At 42.8% G+C, this 16,796-nt stretch overlaps 1 protein-coding gene across 1 annotated transcript in view; it reads left to right on the top strand.

Annotated features, from left to right (window-relative positions):
• The window catches only part of LOC137621556 (uncharacterized protein KIAA0825 homolog), a 155,591-nt gene that overhangs the window by 18,019 nt on the left and 120,776 nt on the right, over window positions 1-16,796 (top strand). Inside the window, exon 3 of the mRNA XM_068351948.1 lies at window positions 6,540-6,646. Coding sequence (XP_068208049.1) covers window positions 6,540-6,646 — 107 coding nt within the window. The remainder of the gene's footprint in view (window positions 1-6,539; window positions 6,647-16,796) is intronic.

The raw sequence follows: 16,796 nt of genomic DNA on the forward strand, positions 1-16,796 counted from the left end.
ATTAGTTTGTTGAGTATAGTTGGAAAAGTGTATGGTAGAGTAGTGATTAATAGGATTAAGGATAAAACAGAGAATGCAATCTTAGAAGTACAGGGTGGTTTTAGAAAAGGTAGGGGTTGTATGAATCAGATTTTTACAGTTAGGCAGATATGCAAGAAATATTTAGCAAAAGGTAAGGAGGTGTATGTTGCGTTTGTGGATCTGGAGAAAGCGTATGATAGAGTTGATAGGGAAGCAATGTGGAATGTGATGAGGTTATATGGAATTGGTGGAAGGTTGTTGCAAGCAGTGAAAAGTTTCTACAAAGGTAGTAAAGCATGTGATAGGATAGGAAATGAAGTGAGTGATTGGTTTCTGGTGAGAGTGGGGCTGAGACAGGGATGTGTGATGTCGCCGTGATTGTTTAACTTGTATGTTGATGGAGTGGTGAGAGAGGTGAATGCTCGAGTGCTTGGACGAGGATTGAAACTGGTAGACGAGAATGACCATGAATGGGAGGTAAATCAGTTGTTGTTTGCGGACGATACTGTACTGGTTGCAAACGCGGAAGAGAAGCTTGGCCGATTAGTGACAGAATTTGGAAGAGTGCGTGAGAGAAGGAAGTTGAGAGTTAATGTGAGTAAGAGTAAGGTTATGAGATGTACGAGAAGGGAAGGTGGTGCAAGGTTGAATGTCGAGTTACTTGAGGAGGTGAATCAGTTTAAGTACTTGGGGTCTGCTGTTGCAGCAAATGGTGGAGTGGAAGCAGATGTACGTCAGGGAGTGAATGAAGGATTCAAAGTGTTGGGGCCAGTTAAGGGAGTACAGTGAACCCTCGTTTATCGCGGTTGATAGGTTCCAGACGCGGGCGCGATAGGTGAAAATCCGCGAATTATTGACACCATATTTACCTATTTATTTAACATGTATATTCGGACTTTTAAAACCTTCCCTTGTACGTAGTACTGTTAACAAACTACCCTTTAATGTACAGAACACTTAATGCATGTACTACAGTACCCTAAACTAAAACAGGCACAAATATTAAAGGCGATTTTATATCATGCGTTTCCTAAACACCTAAAAAGCACGATAAAAAATGGCAACCAATGTTTTGTTTACGTTTATCTCTGATCATAATGAAGAAACAAACTCATTTAGTGTACTGTACACATATATGTATAGGTTAGTTTTTGCATCGATTATATTGATGTATACAGTATGTTGATTTTGTTATTACCAATGTTTTACTTAATTTTCCTTAGGACTTCCAAATGAAATGTTTTTCTTTATGACGCCGCCTGAAACGACGGCGTCATAAAGTACGCTCAGTAAACAACCACGCTCAGAACAAAGAAGGCATTTAACGCGCATGATGAAAGTGATAAATAATGATATTTACAGTAAAAGCATTTACAAAATATGTTATTACAAATATTATTTACCGTATCTATATAAAATCATACAGTACATACTGTACGTAGCAAAGAAGGAAAATAATTTACGAGAGAGAGAGAGAGAGAGAGAGAGAGAGAGAGAGAGAGAGAGAGAGAGAGAGAGAGAGAGAGAGAGAGAGAGATTGTTTTACGTACGTAAATGTAAATTTTAAACAAAAAAAATATGATAGGCTTTTAAAACCTTCCCTTTAACTTAATGCATACAGTACTAAACTATAAAACAGGCACAAATATTAAAATGTTTAAGTAAAAAATAAAGATTGTTACTGTACTCAAGACGAAAGAAGTTCAAGAAAAACTTGAATGATGATGGCGATGAATTTGCTGCACAGTAGAAATGATGATGATGAAGCTGATGATGTCTTCTACTGTGCAGCCAATAATAGTATTTTACGTCTCTTCAGACGGAGGTGTCTTTTCCTGGGACACCTCTTCAACTTCTTCCTGAGACACTTCTTCAATTTCTTCTGAGGGCATTGTGATCGGAAGTTGCTGCCGCTGCTTCTTTTTTCGCAAGAGCATCCTGTAGGGAGCCATGTGTTCATCGATCTTGGTGCAGAATTGTACAGAACGAACCATATCCTCGTCCCACTCTTGCGACATTTCTTTCACCTCATTCGCAAGCTTGCAGAGCTTGGCAAGCCGTTCTAATGTTAAGACCGTTTCTTCGACATTTTCTTGGATCTCTTCCTGTGTTTCACTGTCTTTACTGCCCGATTTCGTCAGGTCTTCGAGGTCTGCGGCCGCGTAACTTCTACTGTCTTTTAACATAGTATCGAGAAGCGTCACCTTCTCAGCAATCGTCATCATCTTTCGGTGCTGTTTAGGCTCACTACCAGCCTTAGTAGAAGCAGAAGGCTTGGGAGGCATTGTACAGTAGGGTTTAACAGAAAGTTCAACAAAAAGTTCAACTTAAAACAGTCACGCACAGCACAGATTAAAGTTCACAATTAACAACGTCAACACAGCGATACAGCGGGAGACAAAGTGACCGCGGAAAGAGATGCTGCGGGTTGGAGAAGCGGTCAAAACACCAATCAGAGGCTAGATTACAAAACTTGAGTTCTGATTCGTCATCTATCAGCGCTTGAACCAATCACAACCCGTCTTACAGTACTATGATGCGTTGGTTACCTACTCATAGAAGATGCCCCGCGCATACTGAACGTACGTAGATTAAGTACAATACCGTAATAATAATAAATAATGATAATAATACTGTACTGTAATAATAATAATAATAATGATACAGTAATAATAATAACAATAATTTTATTAACAACAACAACAATAATAATAATAATAACAATAATAATAATACAGCTTTACGTACGCTATTTTACGCCTCTCTCTCTCTCTCTCTCTCTCTCTCTCTCTCTCTCTCTCTCTCTCTCTCTCGTACGCTTATTCGAAATGTGATTTTTGCAACAAAGAATATTATTGGATGCAGTACTACGTACGTATACATACAAAAGATTCATGGAAAAGAAGCATATCCATTACAGTACACACCATTCTAATATGGTATGACTGCATCTGATTTGCGTTTCATGTTCGATTTAATTTTACTACGTACTGTATACAGTACTGAATTATCGTATGATCACATTCTCTTTTCGTGTTTTATTTCTTTCTGTGCTTAATTATATGTCATATGTAATGCAATGAACAATCAGTAAGAGCAGATATTACTAATTACAGTATTAATGGAATTACAGGTAACGAAATATCGTATTTGGGGTCTTCAGATATTGCGGTATTTTTGAAATTTCCGGAAAATCCGCGATATGTATATATATATGGGTTATGGAAAAACCCCGCGAAGTGGTGAATCCGCGATTGTCGAACCGCGAAGTAGCGAGGGTTCACTGTAGTAAAAAATAGAGGGTTGGGCATGAATGTAAAGAGAGTTCTGTATGAGAAAGTGATTGTACCAACTGTGATGTATGGATCGGAGTTGTGGGGAATGAAAGTGACGGAGATACAGAAATTGAATGTGTTTGAGATGAATTGTCTAAGGAGTATGGCTGGTGTATCTCGAGTAGATAGGGTTAGGAACGAAGTGGTGAGGGTGAGAATGGGTGAAAGAAATGATTTAGCAGCTAGAGTGGATATGAATGTGTTGAGGGGGTTTGGCTATGTTGAGAGAGTGGAAAGTGGCTGCCTGGTAAAGAAGGTGGTGAATGCAAGAGTTGAAGGGAGAAATACAAGAGGAAGGCCAGGGTTTGGGTGGATGGATGGAGTGAAGAAAGCTCTGGGAGATAGGAGGATAGATGTGAGAGAGGCAAGAGAGCTTGCTAGAAATAGGAATGAATGGCGAGCGATTGTGACGTAGTTCCGGTAGGCCCTGCTGCTTCCTCCAGTCGCCTTGGTGACCGTGAGGTAGCAGTAGTAGGGAATTCAGTGCATGAAACTTCATTTGTGGTGGATCACGGGGGAGGGTGGGCTGTGGCACCCTAGCAGTACCAGCCAAACTCGGCTGAATCCCTCGTCAGACTGGGAGGAGCAGAGAGAAAAGGTCCGCTTTTGTTCCTTATTTGATGGCAGCTACCCCAAAAATTAGGGGAAGTGCCTTGGTAAATAGAAATAGATAATGTATTTGTGATGATTGGTTTTAATTTCATTACATTTGCTTAGTGCTAAAAATTTGTTTTCAATTTCATTACAATTGTTTGGTGCTAACAGATTTATTATTTCTATTACCAGTATGTCAATATACTTTGATGTTTATCACGATTTGCAAGGTACTTTATTAGTATCATCATTACTACTTTTGTTAGAGGTAATATTCTTTTATATTTTTGTTCAAAACTTTAGTATTTTACCACAATACTGTATCTTAGATTATTGTTAATGAATACTGTAGTGTAACCAGACCTGAATTAATCTAGATCTCGTCAACAATGATACTGTATTGTGAGCTCTCTGGTTTTGAGAATTCAACTTTTTATCATAGGCGCTATTTAGGTCATTTAGATCTTTCTGCCTCTTATTATTGATCATACGTCAGGTTAATTAGAAAAAACTTTTGGTTAATGGGCTGTATGGTTTCCAAGGACTTATCTGTAAAAGGCTAGAACAGGGAATCCAATACAATATAATCTATCTATTTACCATGGCCCTTCCCCCAATTTTGGGAGGTAGGCAACTTCCATAAGAAACAAAAGGGGATTTTTTCCTACTTGATACCGAAGAAGTTTTTCTCCCTTGCTATTGGGCCAGTGTATTGATTTGCAAAGCACAGATTCAGTGTGTAATAGGGAGACACTCAAACTTGATACAGCACCTTCAATGCTGATATCGATCATCTTTCCTACAGTAGCCGTTGGAATAAGATGCTTTGTTTTGTTTCTTCTGGAGTTAGGAATCTTCATCTACTGTCAAGTTAAGTAACAGAAATTAAATTGTGATTAGTTATCCACTCTTCTTAGTAATGGCCTTAGCATATTGAGGGGTTAATTTAATGTTCAAGTTTGCCTTTGATAGTTTGTTGGAGTTGTATTCGCTAGTGGTTCATACAATCTAAGTAATCTTCAGTCCCCGGCTTTCTTGACAATGTGGAGTTGTTTAGTTTTATGTTGTATCACTGATTCTAGTTTTATAATCTCATTCCCTTTTGTTAAAAGTTTTTAAAATTCCATGTCCTAAAATTTCCAACTCCCATAGTCTATTTCCATTTTAATACACTTGCCAAACTTATGAATACTTTTTCTAGTGTATTGTTACTTGCGCATAACTTCTTTTCTCCACGGTTATCATAATTAGTCTGGGAGGGTGTAAATTCTGTAACGATTATGAAATGATATCTGAAAGTTCAACCATCCTGCAAATCTTTGACCAAAAGTTGAAAGAAAGTGTCTTGCTGATTGACTGGTGGAGGGGTGGGGTTTATCTGTCATCTGATAGGAGTTATAACTTGATCTCTAAATTTTTTTGGTAATTTCAACTTCGGTGAAGTCTTACTCTTATAAATGTACGATGGTCTATATTGTAACGAAAAATACAAATTATTTTTGTTCGTACACGAATACAAAAAATCATGTTTTGGTAGAAGACCCATCTTTTTTAAAGGTCACATCTTGATTTAAAGTCATAATTTTCTTAATGATTTTGATGACACGTTGTAGGTTGGCATCACATGGTTTGGTAATTTCTTTGTCCTCATTTTTAAATTTACAGTACCTGTTTTTCAAGATCACATGTTAATTCAAAGAAAAGTTTTTTCTTGATCTTACACATAAAAGGTCTTAGATCTCAAGATCCTTGTCAGGATGTATAATGGTATGGAGGAGGAAGGCAGCTTTTGTATGGGTTTTTCACTGCTTTCAGTTTGCCCAAAAAACTTTTGCTACTTAACTCGTCCAAAACCCCATATTCATATATCACCTAAGTTATCTTGTTTAATTTTGACAACCGAAATATTTGTATGACCTAAAGAAAATTTGATAAGTCATACACTACAGTTATTACATAAAAATTCAATTGCATTATGTTATGTAACTTAAATATTAGTATTTGTTGGCAAGAATCGATAAGAAATTTTACAACATTCATGCCAAATTTGTTTATGTTCAGGTCATAGAAGCAAAATAACTAAATTTAATAAACATTTTAGTGTACTTATTAAAGTCTGGTAATTATACTGCAGTGTACAGTACTTGAATGTTCATTCTTTCAGTTTGCTAAAAGAAAAAAAACAGGATTCTAGTTTTTTCTCCTCTGTTGAGTATAAGTTAGTGACTATTTGGGTATAGTTTACTATTTATTCATTTTCCATGTGTGAATGATGGGACTTTTTATAGATAAATAAATGATTTTGTCATTTTATTATATACTGTATGTATTTACACTTTCTGATGATAGTGTGCAATATAGGTTTGTATGAAAACCTCTATAAAATATGCCTTTTAATCCTTATAAGGTCAATGTGATCTTAGAGCGGCAAGTAGCTTAACTGCCCAATTTATTGCAATAAAAATATCTGTAATTTCTTGCACTGCTCAATGTGTTAATTTTTGCTACTGCTTGGAAATATTAATTATTTATGCTCACTTCTAATTATTCCTCTTTATACTTTTAGTACTCTTTTCAATTTCTTTTCAGGTGTCCGTAATGACTTGTGGAGATTCACATCCCCTCGAATAAGTGAAAGCATTTTGGCAAGCATATTTACAGATACCCTCAGTTTGATGGTTACTCGATATGCACAGGTAATCAATTTGGTATTGTATGGCTGTTTGATAACATATTATATAAAGAGGAACATCTGAAGTTGAACTCCATTCATTCTGGAAGGTCACTTGAGCATCACTCTAACTTTTCCCGGAAGAAGTAATGTGAATAGATTTAATCCATTTATTATTAAACATTTTAACATGAAGTTTATGGTACTTGGATGCATCAAATCATACAAAATGACAAGAAACTCAATACATGAAAATTTAACTTGTACTGAAATACGAACATCATCCCTTACCTTCGTCTTCTCTAAATATATTTCCTCGGATGCTCTTTGTTGTTGCTCTTTCCTTAGGCTTTGGAGTTCCTCTGTGGTGAGCCCTGAGCTGTGGTCCTTTGGTAACTCCTTAACATTTTCATCACCGATGTCCAAGCTCATAGACTTGCCTAGCAACTCAGTGTTTTCACCAAAGCTAAAGCTTGAAAACTTTCAAAATCACTGGTACAGAGTCTGGCCATAACTCCCTACATGAGTTCATTATTTTGGAAGACACTTCCCTCAGGTTTTGTTTATCAGGCCTATAAAGAGGAGTATATTGAAATAGTTCTTCCAGAGCTGTAAGTGTTTAGTTCTGTATCAGAGGAGACTTCAAAATGCACATGGAAAAGTGCTTTGGTGTAAAGCTTCTTAAAGTTTTTCCCTTGCTTGTCCATGAGTTGGATAATAGGAGTCATATAGGGGGGAAGCAAAAACTTCAGTTATAAAACTGAAGTCCTCCGGTAACTTTTTAAGCCTGGAGGGTGAACAGATGCATCCTCCAGGAGGGTAACATTAAGTTTTCCTTAGAGGTATTTTTTCACACTGCTTGGCCCAAAAACATGAAACCCCTCAATGGAAATTGACATGTTACCAAAGTTTTACTGTTGACCCTTCACATTATGTGTAATTTGTTTTTAAAGACATTATGTTTTTGAAGACGTGTTTTCAGAATGGTAAGCAGGTCATGGCTATCCCATGAAGTTCCCACTAGCATTCCCTCATATCAACAGAGTTACCTTATCTTTCATTGGTTTATGCCTCAACAAGGCCTTCTCCCCCTGGGTTAATAGGTCCTCATAGTCCTCTCATCACACTTGAAAATTTGCTTAGAGGAATAAAGCCCTCAGCCTTAATGAAGTTTATAAACTATCCAGCATAACTCTTATTAGTTTCTTTATTTTAATTAGTGCCCTTCCCATGTCATGATACACTATGTATGCCACTTCTCTTTTTAGAATTCTTGAATATGCCTAGCCTCGAAGCCCTGACTTCTATACCTGTATTTGTTCCGTAACTGGAATACAAACCACGCTATTTAATGGGGGTATTACTTTCGGCGTAGCTGAAATGATGAGCCATTAAAATTTAACGAGGGTTAACTACCCATACCGCTAGTTAGACATTCCTCCCTAGAGGGGGCCCACCTGTTTGAGCCTAAGGACGTGGAACTTGCTGCTAAGAGGTGGAAGAAGTCTCATCGAGACTCCCTCCTCCATAGGGCTTTGACATCCAAGCCCTATAAACTTCCAGCACCTCAGCAGTCCCGTCCGACCAAGACCGTGATGACGAAACCAGCAGCGAAGACAAGAGTGTCTAATAAGCTCTTTCCTGTCAAGGACAGGAAAGGCAAAAAGTCCTCCACTGGAGGAAAGAATCCTAGAGGGAGCGGCCAAGGCCGCAAACGCTAGGATAGGCACTCCCCCTGCGTTTCCACCAGCGGGGGGATGCCTGCAAAGTTGCTCAGACAGGTGGAAGCAACTTGGGGCCGGTTCCTGGACAATCTTTGTGATCCATCTAGGATATCGCATCCTGTTCATAACGTCTCTCCCTCCCCTGACCAGGAATCCAGTGTCAATAGACTCCCTTGCCATGGGATCGGCAAGGGGGCAGGCCCTTCGGGGAGAAGTCCAGACCCTGTTGAAGAAGGGCGCTCTCCAAGAGGTCCTCGACGGGTCCCCAGGCTTCTTCAGTCGACTCTTTCTTGTAAGAAAGGCGTCTGGAGGCTGGAGACCAGTCATCGACCTCTCATCCCTGAACAAGTTTGTTAAACAAACTCCGTTCAGCATGGAGATGGCAGACATGGTCAGACTAGCAGTAAGACTGCAGGACTTCATGTGTACACTGGACCTAAAGGATGCATACTTCCAGATCCCAGTCCATCAGTTTTCAAGGAAGTACTTAAGATTCAGCCTAGACAACAGAAAGTACCAGTTCAAGGTGCTGTGCTTCGGTCTTTCCACAGCACCTCAAGTTTTCACCAGAGTGTTTGCTCTAGTGTCATCTTGGGCACACAGGATTGGCATCTGTCTCCTCCGTTATCTGGACGACTGGCTAATCCTAGCAGACTCGGTGTTAACCCTTCTTCAACACCGAGACAAACTTCTGAGACTTTGCCAAGATCTGGGGATCATGGTTAATCTCAAGATGTCATCCCTGCTTCCTACACAGAGACAAGTATACCTAGGCATGATTATAGACACCAATCTCCACAAAGCCTTCCCATGAGACGACAGGATAACAAGGCTCGAAAGGTCGCAAGACCTTTTCTCAGACGAGAAGAACTTCCAGCCCAAACCTTTCATCGCTGGCCTGTCTAGTTCCCAGTGGTCGCCTCAGGATGAGATCCCTCCAGTGGCAACTCAAGTCCCGTTGGAATCATACTCGCGATTCCCCGGGTATCCGGATCCCCACGGGATCAGCGGAACTGACAGACCTCCAGTGGTGGGTGGCAGACGAGAACCTACGAAGGGGAGTGGATCTTCTCGTCCCCGCCCCCTGGATTTGATGCTGTTCTCAGACGCTTCAAAAAAAAAAAGGGTGGGGGGCCCACGTGCTGCACCACACGACCTCAGGCCTCTGCTCAGAGTCAGAAGAGTACCTCCACATAAATCTCCTAGAGATGAAGGCTGTCTTTCTGGCCCTTCAACAGTTCCAGGCGGGCCACTCAGTGGTGGTGATGAGCAACAACACCACAGTAGTGGCTTACATCAACAAGCAAGGAGGTACTTTTTCGCAGCTTCTATCCCATCTAGCAGTAGAGATACTGAGATGGGCCGAAATCCACTCGATACCACTATTGGCACACTTCATTCCGGGCAAAAGGAATGTGCTCGCCAACAACCTGAGAAGAGCATCTCAGATAGTGAGTACCGAGTGGTCTTTGGATCATCTAGTAGCCAACAAAGTCCTGACTTTGTGGGGTTCTCCGACTGTGGACCTCTTCGCAACGGCCCTGAACTTCAGGCTCCCACTGTATTGTTCCCCAATCCCAGACCCCAAGGCTCTCTGGCAAAATGCATTCCAACTACGGTGGGACAACATTGACGTTTATGCCTTTCCGCGTTCTGTCTGATGAGGAGGGTACTCAACAAGACCAGAACATCGGTCAATCTTTCGATGACCCTCATAGCTCCACTAAGGCATCACGCAGAATGGTTTCCAAACCTTCTGCAGATCCTAATGGAGCCCCCAAGAGAACTCCCTCCACGACACAATCTACTCAAACAACCACACGCCAACATTTTCCACAAACCAGTAGCTTCGCTACGACTTCACGCCTGGAGACTATCCAGCATCTCTCTCATAGAGGATTTTCGCAACAAGTTGCGACTAGTATGTCTGGCTACCTGCATAAGTCATCAGCAGCAGTCTACCAGGCAAAGTAGAAAGTCTTCTGTGGTTGGTGTCCTCTCAATGCCACTATTCCAGCAATAGCGGATTTCCTTATGTATTTGCGTGAAGAAATGCACCTGTCAGTCTCGGCAGTAAAAGGCTATTGCTCATCCTTAAGCCTTGCCTTCAGCCTGAAAGGAATGGACATTTCCTCATCGCTAGAACTTTTCTTACTCGTACGATTTATGAACTTACCTGCCCTCAGTCAGAAGTGAGACCTCCTGCATGGAACGGGGTTCGAGTTCTCAGGTCTCTTAAGAGACCTCCCCATGAACCATTACGCCAGGCAACCGATCGCCACTTATCTTGGAAGACGGTGTTCCTGCTAGCTTTGGCTTCGGCCAAACGAGTCCGTGAACTTCATGGTCTCTCTTATGACATCGCCCATTCAAGGGGATGGGGAGAGGTAACGTTCAACTTCGTCCCTGAGTTTATTGCCAAGACTCAGAACCCGGGAGTAGCTGATCCACGGTTCGACTCCTTCCGGATTTCTAGTCTCCGTACTGTAGCAGATGACCCAGACCATCTCTTACTATGCCCAGTGAGGAGTTTGAGGCTGTATCTTAAGAGAACAGCCGCAGCCCATCCCCATGTGCCTGCACTATTCGTCAGCACAGGAAGGACCAAAAGGAGGGTCACCAAGAACACCATCTCAGTACGGATTCGCAAGGTCATAGACCATGTATTGAATCCAGACCTTCCTCCTTCACGTCGCCCCAGAGCTCATGATGTCAGGCATTCAAAAGAAACTTCTAAGTTACGCAGGTTCTTCAAGCTGGGGTGTGGAATTGTCAGACCACATTCATATCCCACTACCTGCAAGACGTGACCCACAGGAGACTCAATACGTTCTCTATCGGTCCTGTGGTGGCTGCACAACAGCTGGTGTAAAACCTCAGAAGGTTGAGGGCATTGTTACCCGGTTTTAGTCTGCGTGAATAAAAAGGTTTGACTGGCTCTTATTTTCTTCATTCTCCCCTCTCTCTGGGGAAGCAGCATCCTGGGTTCTCTGCACAGCTGATGTCAAACCACTACAGGTAAACCATGCTCCCTTGTGTTCCTAGTATTAAGACTAATACTGTTGCGTCCCCATACTTTGATGAGGTGGTATTGGGAAAGTCCTAGTTACACAGTTTTTCCTCCTAAAGAACTCGGAATAACTTTACCTGGACAGTCACACTTCTATATACCTCAACACACAGCTTGTGTAGGCTGTGGACCTTGCGTAGCAAGGTTTTAGCGAGGTGCAGGGACTCCTTATTTTTGAGTACTGACGTACTCTTATAAGGAGCCCCCGGGTAAAGTCAAAAGCCAGATTGGCTGGGACGTCCATCCTACCTAATGGATGAGTTACCCCTAATAAATAGTGTAGTTTGTATTCCACTTATGGAACAAATGACAAATTCGTAGATAATTTGTATTTTTCCTAACTATACAAACCTTAGCTATTTAAACAAACTTACCCGCCAGCCCTATCCCTCTTGAAGTCCTACCTCCAAGCAAAGTGAGCGCAATCACAGGTGTGTGAAGGGGGGGCGGGCAGTAGCAAGCTACCCTCCCCTACCCCCGCTAACTAGCGGTATGGGTAGTTAACCCTCGTTAAATTTTGATGGCTTGTCATTTCAGCTACGCCGAAAGTAATACCCCTATTAAATAGCTAAGGTTTCTATAGTTAGGAAAAATACAAATTATCTACGAATTTGTCATTTTAAACTTATTCCAAGAACTAACAAACTCACTCTCATCATAATCAACTAGTTTAGTTTTCTCTAGTTTATCTCCTCCATAGGTTTTACTCTAGTTTATCTCCTGAATTAAAAGATAATTTCCTTTTACATCCAGAATCTTTATATCGAACAGGTACTTCCTGAAGTTATTCTTTCATAAGAGGAGATTGAAATGCGAGAAAAACAACTGCTATCTGGTTCAACTGTTCATGACAAAGCATCTGGGTTTTGTTTCGTTGTTATTGTGGCTGTATCCAATTATGCAATATTTATTGTTACTTTTATCCTTCTCTTTTATTTTTTAACCCAATGAACTAGAGGATGGGATGAAGGCTATTGTTAGTCTATTGTAATTTGGCTTCTCTAAAAGAACTCGCATGACACCGGAGATATATAAAATCATATTTTATGGGCTAAAATTTGGTGGTTGCACAATGAAATCTATGATATCCTATAATATTGGTGCTGATGTAATATTAATTATGAAGATATTTTGAATAAGTTAAGAAATTATAAAAACGATAGTCCTTGTTATTTGTATGTGCGCATATTGCTGATACAGTTGTGGGACCTTGAAATCAGCTAATCATGACCAAAGCTAAACAAAACAGAAAAGTCAGTGATAATTGATTGTTAAAATGCTCCTTAAATTGAAAAGTAAATACAAAAGTGCTTCAATAAAGCATATGATATCCTAGGAACCAAGAAAATGAAATACTGTAAGGATATACAGTAAGAAAATATTGATAAAATATGACCATGATGGTTACAGTATCATGATACAGCATAACAAATCTACGTAAACTTCACATTTTTAGTTTGACATACGTCTAGATTGAGTTACAACCAGTTTCTTGGTCCCTATCTTGGTCGTAAGTCGACGACTACCTGTCTGTGGTTTCAATACCTTGCTATAGGGGTAGGAATTATAAGGAAAGAAAGGAGGAAGTTTATCAGTTTTAGGGTAGACATTGACAATTCAGCCAGCTTTGAGAAAAAAGCAATACTGATTCTCCTTTATTTAAATCGGCCACAATTCCTCTACCTTTTTTATTGCATTGGTTCTCTGTTTTAATAGGACTGTCACTCTTTTAGCTATATAGTTCCTTAATGGCCTTCTTGTTTTTCAGTGTTGTGCAGTACTATACAGATTTTTTCAATATTAATCTTACCTGATGATCATGTAGCTGCAACTCTGTTGCCCGACAGAAAAAACCTAAGGTCGGGATACGCCAGCGATCGCTATACAGGTGGGGGTGTACAACAACAGCGCCATCTGTCGAGTAGGTACTCAGGTACTTCTTGTCAACAAGAACTAATTTTTCCTCTGTCGTGCCACCGGCAAGACCTACTTGGATACGCTGTTGTTTCTGGAGTTGTTTTCACGCTTTTTGGTGATGTATTCGCTCTAGATATTAGCTTTCGCTGTTCAGGAGTTATTTTCATTAACTTATCAAGCTTTTTGATTAGTTTTGGATTAATTGTTGACGACTTTGATAGTTTTTGGATTCCCCCCTTGGCTAATTCAAGAATTCAAGATGTCTGACCATTCTCAAGTCCCTAAGTACAGGCAGTGTAGCGCTAGGGACTGTTCTAGGCGTCTTCCGAAGGCCTCTATAGATCCTCACACCGTTTGTTCCAATTGTAGGGGTAAATCCTGTCAATTGGAAGATCGATGTGAGGAATGCGCTGGGCTTTCGGAATTCGATTTTAATGAATTCCTAAAGAATGCACGTAGGCTAGAGAAGGATAGGATCAGGAGGAGTTCGTCTCGCTCTTTTGATTTTTCCTCTCCCCATGCCCCTCAACCTATTCCTTCCCCTGTAGTGGTGACTCCCGACCCTGCTACTAGTGCTCAACCCTCGATGGCGGACATGATGCGGGCCATTCAGGCTCTTGGTGACAGAGTGGAGTCATTAGCTAATGACCGGAATCAACTTTTGGCCGATGTCAAAGAGTTGAAAGAGAAAAGTGCAGTGGGAAGTGTAGTGAGTGCAAGTGCGGTGAAAAGTGTCAGTGTCAGTGTTACGCATGAGGGTGCATCTGTTCGTGCCAGTCGTCCTCCCAGTCCGGGACCTCTTGCAAGCTCCCAAGCCCAGGGGAGAAGCAATGTCGAAGGACCAAAGGGTTCGACAGGCCTTGATCAGCGTACGGATGTACCCTCAGTGGTTGCGGATGTATCTGGCAGAGATCGTCCCATCCACAAACAGACGAGTGAGCCCATTCATTCCTCGTCTGTGGAAGAAGTTTCTAGGAAGAAACGTTGGACCAAGGTCTCACGACCTCTCAAGCGCAAGGTCCCTTCCGAGCGAGTCCAACGGCCCAGGTGTAGCCACTGGGTCAGTTCGGACTCGCCGCAGTCTTCCGAAGACTGCACACCTCCCAAGAGAGGTAGAGTGGTTCCGCAGCAGGCAATCACTCCGTCTGTTGCCGCACCTACCACGGTAGACCCTAAGTGGTCTATGCTGCAGACTATGCAGTCTCAGCTTGCTTCCTTCATGCAGGAGTATCGTGCTGAGAAGGTTGACATTGCACCTGTTAACCTACAACCTGCCACGGTTGTGCGCTCAGCAGATACTGCGGCTGCCTGCTCCCACACTCCGCCTGTGAGAGCTCCACCACCGATGCGCAGTCGACCCTGCCAGACGCATGTTGACGTTAGCCGACATGCGGCACCCTCCGTTGACATGCGTGAGCTACCGCATCAGCAGTGGGAAGGTGCTGTCAAGCTGCCGTGTTTTGACGCAATGCGGCAGTCTCCGCAACCCACGGCAGTCCCTCCCACACACCAGCACTCCGCTTTTGTTGTTGCCAGCTCTCAGACTGACCAGCAGCGGCATGATGTTGGATCCAGTGCAGCTACGCATGCACCCGTGCTGCCGGATTCAGCCGTTCAGCTTTCTGCTCCACCTTTGCCACTTCCTCCTCAGCATTCGGATGAAGGAGTATCTGATGACGACGAAGCTGCGCATTTGGACGATCCGCACTCCGACATAGAAGAACCCAAGTCTACGCCTCCCTCCTTAGACTTTAGGAAAGTCCTTGCCCTGTTTAGGGAGTTGTATCCGGAACAGTTTGTGTCTGCAACCCCGCGCTCACCTCCCTCCGAGTTCGCTTTAGGCATGCAGTCAGCAGCTCCTGCCTTTACGAAACTCGTACTCGCGCGCTCATCCAAGAGAGCTTTGAGGGTACTGGGAGAGTGGTTGCAGTCCAAGAAGCAACTGGGGAAGACTGCCTTCATCTTTCCGCCTACCAAGCTTGCTTCCAAATCTAGCGTCTGGTATGCCACGGGAGAGGAACCCGGCTTGGGAGTTCCTGCCTCTGCCCAGGGCGACTTCTCAAGTCTGGTTGACTCTCCCCGCAGGCTGGCTATGAGACGCTCCAAGATTTGCTGGTCCTTTTCTGACATGGACCATCTGTTGAAGGGAGTTTTTCGTGCTTTTGAGATCTTCAACTTCCTGGACTGGTGTTTGGGAGCGTTAAGCAGAAAGACCTCCCCTTCGGATAAGGACTCTGCCATGCTTATCATGTCTAGCATGGACAAAGCCATTCGGGATGGGTCTGGTGAGCTTGCGGCTTCGTACGTGTCTGGAGTGCTTAAGAAGAGAGATCACCTTTGCTCCTTCTTGTCTGCGGGGATCACACCATGCCAGAAGTCGGAGTTGATGTTTGCTCCGCTTTCCAAGTGTCTCTTTCCGGAAGAGCTGATCAAGGGGATTGCTGCCTCGTTGATCCAGAAGGATACCCATGACCTGGTGGCGTCTTCCGCACGTAAAGTCACAGCTTTACCTTCCGTGCCTAGACCTAGGATGGACACACCAGCGTCTAGGTTCATCCCGCCCTTTCGTGGCAGAACCTCCAGCAGAGGAGGTACCCGTGCCGACAGTCATCGTGGCAAAAAGAAGAAGGGTTCCAAGTCCTCAAAAGGCAGAATCTGACTGCCTACTTCTCCAGACAGCAGTGGGAGCCAGGCTCAAGAACTACTGGCAGGCTTGGGAGAGCAGAGGTGCAGACGCTCAGTCTGTGAAGTTGCTAAGAGAGGGGTACAGGATTCCGTTCTTGCGCAATCCCCCTCTAGCAACTACTCCCATCAACCTCTCTCCCAACTACAAGGAGGAGAACAAGAGGCTAGCTTTACAGCAAGAGGTGTCTCTCTTGCTACAAAAGGGAGCGGTAGTCATAGTCCGGGACCATCAATCCCCGGGCTTCTACAACCGTCTCTTCCTGGTAGCGAAGAAGACAGGAGGGTGGAGACCGGTGCTGGACGTCAGTGCTCTCAATGCTTTTGTCACCAAGCAGACGTTCACGATGGAGACGACGAAGTCGGTGCTAGCTTCGGTCAGGAAGGAAGACTGGATGGTCTCGTTGGACCTAAAAGACGCGTACTTTCATGTCCCCGTCCATCCAGACTCCCAACCTTTCCTAAGGTTCGTCTTTGGAAAGGTCGTTTACCAGTTCCAAGCCCTGTGCTTTGGCCTAAGCACGGCACCTCTTGTGTTTACCAAACTGATGAGGTATATTGCCAAATTCCTTCACTTGGCAGACATCAAAGCCTCCCTCTATTTGGACGACTGGCTTTTAAGAGCTCCGTCAAGTCGTCGCTGTCTGGAGAATCTCAGATGGACTATGGATCTGACCAAGGAATTGGGTCTCCTGGTCAATATAGAGAAGTCCCAACTCGTCCCATCCCAAACCATTGTCTATCTAGGTATGGAGATTCAGAGTCGAGCTTTTCGGGCTTTT

Source organism: Palaemon carinicauda, chromosome 28 (assembly GCF_036898095.1).
Source record: "Palaemon carinicauda isolate YSFRI2023 chromosome 28, ASM3689809v2, whole genome shotgun sequence".
Classification (NCBI taxonomy): domain Eukaryota; kingdom Metazoa; phylum Arthropoda; class Malacostraca; order Decapoda; family Palaemonidae; genus Palaemon; species Palaemon carinicauda.